Consider the following 10,027-nt stretch of genomic DNA (forward strand, 5'->3'; position numbering starts at 1 on the left):
TGTAACTCCAGTGACTTCTGACATAATAGTAATAATATTACTTAGTGCTTATTTTTACAGCACTTTTTTTGCAGCTCATGTGTTAATTTGTTTCTGTTTAACTGTCCATACCCTCTATTCTAGTCTAGACTGACATGTTCATCTATGCATTCCCTCACTAAAATCAAATTACACAGGGCAATGTATTTCATTCAGTTTGTCAATTTATTTATATTTGTTATTTACTTGAACAAAATCTCATCAGTCCAAAAGAATCCAATCAGATTTCAAAAATGTTTAAGTTGTTTATACTGTATGAATTAAATTTTTTTTTAAATGACATGAATCTAGAAAAATGCTAATATATTTGTCAGAGTATTCTTTCTAGCAAACATGTAGCAGATATTCAGTCTCCACCACCACTTTCAATCGAAAAGTAAATAAATTATTTGAGTCAAACTCAATCGGATTGAATGAAGGCTTTCCAGTTGAGTCTGCTTGAGCCATCACTCCAACTATAAACAGATTATCTGGGTTGCATGTAAACATACAGTAGCAGCTCTGCACCAAGACGAAGTTTATCTAATATTTTGATTCCAGGGAATTTATCTGAATCAAATATTTGAGACTGATAACAAAACATACTTACAGTCGCTGATTCAGAAGCGCCAGATTGTCATAGCAAAGTCAGAATTGACCCCTTTTTTTTTTAATAGCCTTTGTGCACAGCCAGCCAGGGGCGTAGCAAGCTTTTCAAAAGTGAGGGGGATGGATGTGGTTTGTTTATTAACAATAAAAACGATGAATACAGTGACAGAGGGGTACAAAATGTATAACAATCTTCAATAAACAAGCTACAGGTAGTCCAAAATGCAGCGGCTAGAGTCCTTACCAGGTCAAGAAAATATGATCATATTACCCCAATTTTACAGTCTCTGCACTGGCTACCTGTTAAGTTCCGTATCAGTTACAAAATATTATTACTTGCCTATAAGGCCCTTAATGGGTTAGCTCCTGCGTACCTAACTAGTCTTCTACCACGCTACAATCCATCACGCTCCCTAAGGTCGCAAAATTCTGGACTTTTGGTAGTACCTAGGATATCAAAGTCCACTAAAGGAGGTAGAGCTTTTTCGCATTTGGCTCCCAAACTCTGGAATAGCCTTCCTGATACCGTTCGGGGTTCAGACACACTCTCTCTGTTTAAATCTAGATTAAAGACACATCTCTTTGGCCAAGCATTCAAATAATGCATCTCATAATCTTTTACTGCAGTCATACTCTTTTACTGCAGTTATATCTAATCAAATGCACATTATTATTCGTTAGTTTGGGTTAAACAAATCATTTTTGCTTGGTTGGAACAGCAGCTACGCTAATTATGTTTGTATTTGTTTCTCTGTCTTTTGCCACGGGATTAACATCCCGTGGTAACTAGGATTTACACAAGCTTCAGTCTGGATCCAGAACACCTGAGAAGAGATGATGCAACCCCTCAGAGGACCTCAGATGATGCCAACCCTGAAACAACTTACAGAACTACCACATTTTGCTATAAGTTTGATTGCATCATATAATAATTGCTGTTAATATTGTTCATCGTCTGTTTTATTACGTCTTATATTGATTTTTCCGTTCTGCTGGTTCGTCTGGTCAGAGGAGAACTGGCCCCCCGACTGAGCCTGGTTTCTCCCAAGGTTTTTTCTCCATTCTGTCACCGATGGAGTTTTGTTTCCTTGCCGCTGTCGCCTCTGGCTTGCTTAGTTTGGGACACTTCATTTCCAGCGTTATCGTTGACATGATTGCAAAGATATTATTTAAACTGAACTGAGCTGGATGTTGACATCACTGAATTCAATGATGAACTGTCTTTAACTGAAAAATGAGTGTTTACTATTGTCATTTTGCATTATTGACACTATTTTCCTAATTAATGCTGTTCAGTTGCTTTGACACAATCTGTATTGTTAAAAGCGCTATATAAATAAAGGTGACTTGACTTGACTTAACATATCAAGCTTATTTAAAAACCTCGAAAGCATAAACACTCATTCAAAGTACATGTAAATAACCATTGAGCGACTGTAGTAAGGCATTTTTGCAAAACTGCGGAAAAACTGCAGAAAAAGTGCGGGTGTTGAACCCTCTCACCGGGAAAAGCAGCCAGCCTTGTGCTCTTCTAGGTTCAAAAAACTGTCGTCCATAAAATGCGTTGCACAAATTCGAACATCTGGGTTGTGCTGTACTGTTGTAAATAAATCTTAACCAATGATTCCTAATTGCATCTACTTCCGGAAGGCCAAATAAAGTGCTTTTGCTTTCGCACTGAAATACAGCGTCTCCCTGACATGCTGCTTCAACACTAGTGCGTTCCTGAAACCACGCCTTCTTTCTTTGCGTGCACATTTGGGTGGCATTATTCTAATATTTCCACATAGTGAGGTAGACATGTGGGGGCGTGTTAGAACGAGCCATTTTAGGTAGGCGTGGTTGATTCTTAACTTTTATAAAGAATATTTCTTTGGATTTGAGACTTCAGTCTTTGCAACTTTACAGATCTTCTTTATGCACCAAGAGCTTGTAACACTCCAAAGAGAAAAGAAAAATTGAAATCGCATCATATGACCCCTTTAATAAAAACAAAATTAGAGGCTGTCTACCGCAACCATTCAATATTTGAAACTATAGCAAAGGAAATGGTCAGGTGTGGCCACAGGTGCTCATATGTACATGACAAAAGAAAAGCTCTCAAGTTAAAATATAAACAAGTAAAGGATACAAAATAAAACACATGGAGCAGTGCTGTAGGAGCATCACCTTTTCAGATGGTATTGGATACATGCCATATAAAAAATTAAAAAAAAAAACATTTGAGAAGAAAATCAGATTTAAACCACATTCAGCTCTGGTGCAAATGTAGCCTTGATTTCACACATATACTTGCTTTCTGGTGCAATTTAAAATAGGCAAACCATTTAAAACTCTTTCTACAGAAAGAACAAGAATAGGGTCTCACATCTGCATGACTCTTCAGGTGTATCTGTAAGTGTGATGGTAAAATAAATTTTTTATTACACTGATCACAATTAAATCGCCTTCCTGCAGAGTGAATTCGCAGGCGATTTTTAAAACTGCTTCTTTTTCTAAACATCTTGCCATACTCTAAACACTGCTGTTTCTTTCTGGAATGAGTTTGCAAATGACATTTCAGGTCTTTCTGATTTGTGAAACTCTTCTCACGCTTAAGACATGCATGAGGCCTCTCTGCGGTGTGAAGCCTCATGTGAGTCTGAAGATTTCCTTTCAATCTGAAACTCTTTCCACAGCAGTGGCACATGAAAGGTCTCTCTCCAGTATGAATCATCATGTGAGTCTTGAGATTTTCTTTACGTGTGAAACTCTTTCCACAGTGGTGGCACATGAAAGGTCTCTCTCCAGTATGAATCATCATGTGAGTCTTGAGATTTTCTTTACGTGTGAAACTCTTTCCACAGTGGTGGCACATGAAAGGCTTCTCCCCGATGTGAGTTATTACATGATTCCTAAGGTCTTTCTTGTCGGTGAAACTCTTTCCACACTGATGACATGTACAACAGTTCTCTCTTGAGTGAATCCTTGTGTGCCTATTTAAGGTTACTTTGTGGCTGAAACTCCTTCCACACTGATCACACGTGAAAGGCTTCTCTCCAGTGTGAACTCTCATGTGATACTTTAGATTTCCCTTTTGTGAGAAGCTGTTCCCACACAGTTTGCAGGTGTAAGGGTTCTCTCCCGTGTGACTTTTCAAATGAGCATTCAAGGTTAGTTTGTATGTGAAATTCATTCTGCACTGAGGGCACGAGTAAGGCTTCTCTCCAGTGTGAATTCTCATGTGAGTTTTGAGACTGCCTTTATTACTCAAACTCTTGCCACAATGACGGCACGTGAAAGGCTTGTCCTCTGCATGAATTCTCATGTGATTCTTCAGGTGCTTATTTAATTGGAAACTCCTTTCACACTGCTGGCATTTGAAAGCCTTCTCTCTGGAAGCCTCTCTTAAGTGGGAATTAAGGGTTCCTGAATTTTGAGCTAGATTTCGTGCAGAAGTATTTTCATTCTGTGAGCAACTAAACGATTTTTCTTCAGTTACGAAATCATGATCTTCCTCTTTCATTTCATTGAATACTTCACGCTCCTCTTTCAATGCTACCAGGTCTAGGACAGAAAGAGACAAATACAAGTTATCCCCAGTTTAATGGTACAAAGCAACACACATGATAGCATTTAAAACAGAAACTAACATGTATGCTGGATCTCATACCCACTAAACTACTGAAATCTATACAATCGGTTTAAATACAAATAAATGGCACTTCAGGTTCAGCTTCTGCTCCACCTTTGTAGTGAAGTGACTTGTAGTGTATTGTTGATAAAGATTTCATTTGACTGGAAATGCTCTATAGTATAATATTATTTGAATTAATGGATACATTAATATATATAATGGATTTGATTACATTTACAATTTGAACATAAAAGGTCACGGATACAAAATTAAAAAAAAATTGCCCATCTAAGATGTTCCTGAAAAATAAAAAGTTACTCTAGTTTTCCCTCTTTCTTGTCTTCTCTTTTGTTAGAAAAACTTAGTTAATTAAAGTGTAATCCTTAAACGAAGCTTAAAAAAGCTGAAATCAGGCTTTCAAATAAGAAAGTAGAGAAAGCTCACATAAGACTTATTTATTGCTTGATTCCATGAACATTTACTGCTATTTAAGTTCAGGCATGTTAAAGGGTTAGTCCACCCAAAAATGAAAATTAGCCCACAAATTACTCACCCTCAAGTCATCCTAAGTGTATATGACTTTCTTCTTTCAGACAAATCCAGTCGGAGTTATATAAAAAAATTGTCTTTGATCTTTCAAGCTGTTTAATGCCACTCAGCAGGTGTTGCATGCATCAGTCCAAAATAAGTTAAATAAAAAGCGTCCATCCATAAAAAAAAAGTGTCTCACATGGCTCCGGGGGGGATGGTGTATATGACTTTCTTCTTTCAGACGAATCCAGTCGGAGTTATATTAAAAATTGTCTTTGATCTTTCAAGCTGTTTAATGCCACTCAGCAGGTGTTGCATGCATCAGTCCAAAATAAGTTAAATAAAAAGCGTCCATCCATAAAAAAAGTGTCTCACATGGCTCCGGGGGGGATGAAGGCCTCCTGTAGTGAATCGATGCGTTTTTGTAAGAAAAATATCCATATTCAAAACGTAATATTCACTTTAATCTAGCTTGCGCTCACTGTTGTACACGGAAGCAGCTCCGGCGGATGACGTATGGAGGTCAGCTTTGCGCATGCGCCGGTCAGAAGTGATGAACGCGGAAGCGAAGGGGAGAGATCAAAACAAAACAACGGTCACTAATTAGAAGTACAAAACGAGGATTTGTAACGAAGAATGTTGGAGGATTTCGATGTAAACCAAGAGGAGACTGGTTTTCCCTTGCTAAAGTAAGGAACCTTTGCTTCCTTTGCTCCTGTTAACAAACATTGGTTTTCACGAGACTCATCAGCGCATGCGCAAAGCTGACCTCATACGTCATGCTCCCGGAACTGCTTCTGTGTACAACTGTTGGCGCAAGCTACATTAAAGTGATTATTATGTTTTGAATATGGATATTTTTCTTACAAAAACGCATCGATTCGCTACAGGAGGCTTTTGTTCACCCCCCGGAGCCATGTGAGACACTTTTTTATTTCACTTCTTTTGGACTGATGCATGCAACACCCGCTGAGTGGCATTAAACAGCTTGAAAGATCAAAGACAATTTTTAATATAACTCCGACTGGATTCGTCTGAAAGAAGAAAGTCATATACACCTAGGATGCCTCGGGGGTGAGTAATTTGTGGGATAATCTTCATTTTTGGGTGAACTAACCCTTTAATGTTAGTATTATAATAATTTGTATGTGGGTTGTTGACATGACATAGCATTTTCACTCACACAAGTGAAATAATATATAAACATGAATATTTCACATTTTTGAGCCAAATCTCAAAATTATCCTATGGTGTGACTGTCTCAAGCATGGCATATTTTTTACAAGTGTCTTTTTTAGTAAACGGCAATAATTTTTTCATACATACATTTCTAAAAGTGTCCTCTGGTGTGACACCATATCCTAATTTTAAATCGGGCAATTCCACAGACAACTTTAATTAGCTGAAGGACCCAATTCAAGGTCGCTGCTGTGTTATTACATTTTTTACATTTTTGAGCCAAATATCAGAATTGTCCTATGGTGTGATGGTATGTCTCAAGCATGGTTCAATAAATTACAACTTAAATAAATTAAAAGGAAAAGCATAAAAATATTAATAAATACCTCAGGCATAGTTTTACAAGTGTCTATTTACTATTTTCTTTTTTCATTCATGTAATTCTAAAAGCGAAGGAACTTTCATTTTGTCAAACCATGTCCTCCGGTGTGACACCATATCCTGATTTTAAATCGGGCAATTCCACAAACAACTTTAATTAGTTGAAGGACCCCATTCAAGGTCATGTTACTGAAGCCCCCTGTGAAGCCCATGACATGTGCACATGGTAAGTTTTTGTCTCAGAATTGTTCAAATATTGTACTTTTTTTGGAACCACTATAAAAGTGTTACGTTTTGTTGTCCTTTGGTGTGACACCCCTAACTTTTGTGTACATAGATAAAGTCTTAGAGTTCAGCTCATGAAAAATTGGGGCAAAAACAAAAGTGTTGCGTTTATAATTTTGTTCAGTATATATATATATAGATATATATTAGGGGTGTCACACCAAAGGACAAAATGTAACACTTTTATAGTGGTTCCAAAAAAAGTAAAATATTTGAACAATTCTGATATATATATACAGTATCTCACAGAAGTGAGTACAGCCTTCACATTTTAGTAAATATTTTATTATATCTTTTCATGTGACAACACTGAAGAAATGGCACTTTGCTACAATGTAGACGCCTAAAACGCCTTGTTCAAACACGCCCCCACATATCTACGTCACGATGTGGAAATATTTGTGTAATGCCGCCCAAATGTGCACGCAAAGAAAGAAGGCATGGTTTCAGGAACACAGTAGTGTTGATGCAGCATGTCAGGCACCAAATACACAAAATAATGGTCTTTAAAATAGCATCATATGACCCCTTTAAATGCAATTATTACGTTAAAATATTTTCTATTGCAGAAAACTTGTGCTGTTATAAAGTGTCATGAAAATAAGTATAAAATGTGATATGTCATTGTTTTAGAAAGGAGGCTTCAGGCTGATACTTCAGACAGAAAGGAGGAAATCCTAAGAGAACAACACATTTTGTTGATGAAAAATTTGTTTTTTAAAAACATGGTTGATTATGTTGTTTGTATCAAAATGATCAGTGTTCTTTCTTCTTAAACAAATGGATTACATTTAAAAAAAGGTTTTGTGGTGGTAAAGTTTCACAAATATTTGCTGTCAAGGAGTCACAGTTCATTTTGTTGATGAATTTGTTTGCTTTGTTTTGTTTAAAAACTTTGAATATGTCAAAGAAGAAAGAAAGTTTATTTTCTATACAATCAATATCAAAGTTAAATAAAAAATATTTAATGCAATACTTCTCACTTTCTCTTTAAAGGCAGCATTAGTATTTGTCTGGAGAGGGGGGAGATGGGGAAAGAGAAAAAAACAAAAACAATAACTAAACATCGGTCGAACTTTATATGACAGAATTTAGCATTTTTTAAGTATTTAGTGTCATATGAACTGTGTATATATAGTATCTGTATGTACTTTGTTACAACTGTATATATATATATATATATTTTTTTTTTTAATTATCATTATTATTATTATTTATTTAGCAATTTCCAAAAAGGGGGAAGGGGAAGCAAAACCTCACATGTCTTTTGTTCTTTTTCTTTTTATTATTATTACCAGTAATGCTTCCACTTCTATACTGTTTTACTATTTAACCAAGACTGAAAATATTGAAAATATTATGTTACAACCAATCAGTGTTACAAGAAATGTGTCTATACTATATTCATATATGGTACAATAGTATATTATTATTAGTAGTATTACTAGAATACATCACAAATGTACTTTTTTTCTTCCTCTTTCTTTCTCATATATTGAAAGGCTGTGGAATATGTCTGTACTACACATTCTACATTTACATGTATTCATATATCTCTTTGGTTTTGATATATTCTTTTTGTCGTTTGTTAATTTCTCTCTATTTTCTGTCATGTGTACTGTCCTATTTTTCAGTTTGTCACATTTTCACATAAAAAAAGAAAAAGAAAAGAAAGAACAAAAGTATTTGTCTGGTCATGTGATCTCAACATGCATTATTGACAAACTATTTTCCTGGTTGACTCTGTAAAGCTGCTTTGACACAATCAGTATTGTATAAAGCGCTACACAAATAAAGCTGACTTGACTTGACATGTCTGTCCACATGTGTGACCCATTCCATGACAGATAAAACGGTTTTATTTAGGCCACTTACATGTCATTCTTCAAAAATATACATTTCGGTTTTGATAAGGATCAGATGACTTCAGCTTTGAGAATGGAAACCAACCTGTTTGTTCCTCAATATCTTCATGTTTCAGTCTGAATGCTTCGTCAATCTACTGTCCTATTTTTCAGTTTGTCACATTTTCACATAAAAAAAGAAAAAGAAAAGAAAGAACAAAAGTATTTGTCTGGTCATGTGATCTCAACATGCATTATTGACAAACTATTTTCCTGGTTGACTCTGTAAAGCTGCTTTGACACAATCAGTATTGTATAAAGCACTACACAAATAAAGCTGACTTGACTTGACATGTCTGTCCACATGTGTGACCCAATCCATGACAGATAAAACGGTTTTATTTAGGCCACTTACATGTCATTCTTCAAAAATATACATTTCGGTTTTGATAAGGATCAGATGACTTCAGCTTTGAGAATGGAAACCAACCTGTTTGTTCCTCAATATCTTCATGTTTCACTCTGAATGCTTCGTCAATCCTCAAGTCGTCACTCTCCTCTTTAATAAACGCCATCTTTACAATAGTCACGTGGATCTCAGTTACTTCACCAGGAGTTTTTCTGCATCTTTGGATACTCCGTCATGTTAAAGATGAGAATAATTAACAGCCAGTCAAGAGTGCTGATTAACGGTCTTAAACACTCCAAAATAGAACTACAAAAGATAACAGAACAAAAAATACATTACATTTTCATTTTTTAAAGCTGCAATTGGTCTGTAAAAGTTCTCAGTGCACCTGTTTGTGTTCTCGTTGCATTTACAGAGTGACCAGCAGGTGCTCGGGGCAGTCGTGGCCTAATGGATAGAGAGTCGGACTTGTGACCCGAAGGTCACGGTTCGAGTCTCAGGTCTGGCAGGAATTGTAGGTGGGGTGTTCACTACTGTGTGTGTGTTCACTACTGCCTGTTTGTGTTCTCGTTGCATTTACAGAGTGACCAGCAGGTGCTCGGGGCAGTCGTGGCCTAATGGATAGAGAGTCGGACTTGTGACCCGAAGGTCACGGTTCGAGTCTCAGGTCTGGCAGGAATTGTAGGTGGGGGGAGTGAATAACCCTCAATACCACGACTGAGGTGGTACCGAACCCCCAACTGCTCCCCAGGCGCTGCAGCATTGGCTGCCCACTGCTCCTGTGTGTGTGTGTGTGTGTGTTCTCACTACTGTGTGTGTTCTCACTATTGTGTGTGTGTATATGTGTGTTCACTACGGTGTGTGTTCTCACTACTGTGTGTGTGTTCTCACTACTGTGTGTGTGTGTGTTCTCACTACTGTGTGTGTGTTCACTACTGTGTGTGTGTGTGTGTTCTCACTACTGTGTGTGTGTTCTCACTACTGTCTGTGTGTGTTCTCACTACTGTGTGTGTGTGTGTGTGTGTTCTCACTACTGTGTGTGTGTTCACTACTGTGTGTGTGTGTGTTCACTACTGTGTGCATGTATGTGTGTTCACTACGGTGTGTGTTCTCACTACTGTCTGTGTGTTCACTACTGTGTGTGTGTGTGTGTGT

At 37.0% G+C, this 10,027-nt stretch overlaps 1 protein-coding gene across 7 annotated transcripts in view; it reads right to left on the bottom strand.

Annotated features, from left to right (window-relative positions):
• Positions 1 to 10,027, bottom strand: part of LOC107558219 (gastrula zinc finger protein XlCGF8.2DB-like) — a 27,958-nt gene that overhangs the window by 14,935 nt on the left and 2,996 nt on the right. For 2 of the 7 annotated variants that reach the window (XM_016241846.1, XM_016241844.1), the window contains exons 2-3: positions 8,954 to 9,178; positions 2,600 to 4,173 (exon numbers count right to left, since the gene is read on the bottom strand). In XM_016241846.1, coding sequence (XP_016097332.1) covers positions 2,879 to 4,173; positions 8,954 to 9,038 — 1,380 coding nt within the window. In that variant the 5' untranslated portion in view covers positions 9,039 to 9,178 and the 3' untranslated portion in view covers positions 2,600 to 2,878. Of the gene's footprint in view, positions 1 to 2,599; positions 4,174 to 7,602; positions 7,633 to 8,953; positions 9,351 to 10,027 lie in introns of those variants that run through there. The other 5 variants (XM_016241845.1, XM_016241849.1, XM_016241848.1 and 2 more) reach the window with 5 other exon arrangements.

Source organism: Sinocyclocheilus grahami, unplaced genomic scaffold (genome assembly GCF_001515645.1).
Source record: "Sinocyclocheilus grahami isolate Dianchi unplaced genomic scaffold, SAMN03320097.WGS_v1.1 scaffold636.1, whole genome shotgun sequence".
Classification (NCBI taxonomy): domain Eukaryota; kingdom Metazoa; phylum Chordata; class Actinopteri; order Cypriniformes; family Cyprinidae; genus Sinocyclocheilus; species Sinocyclocheilus grahami.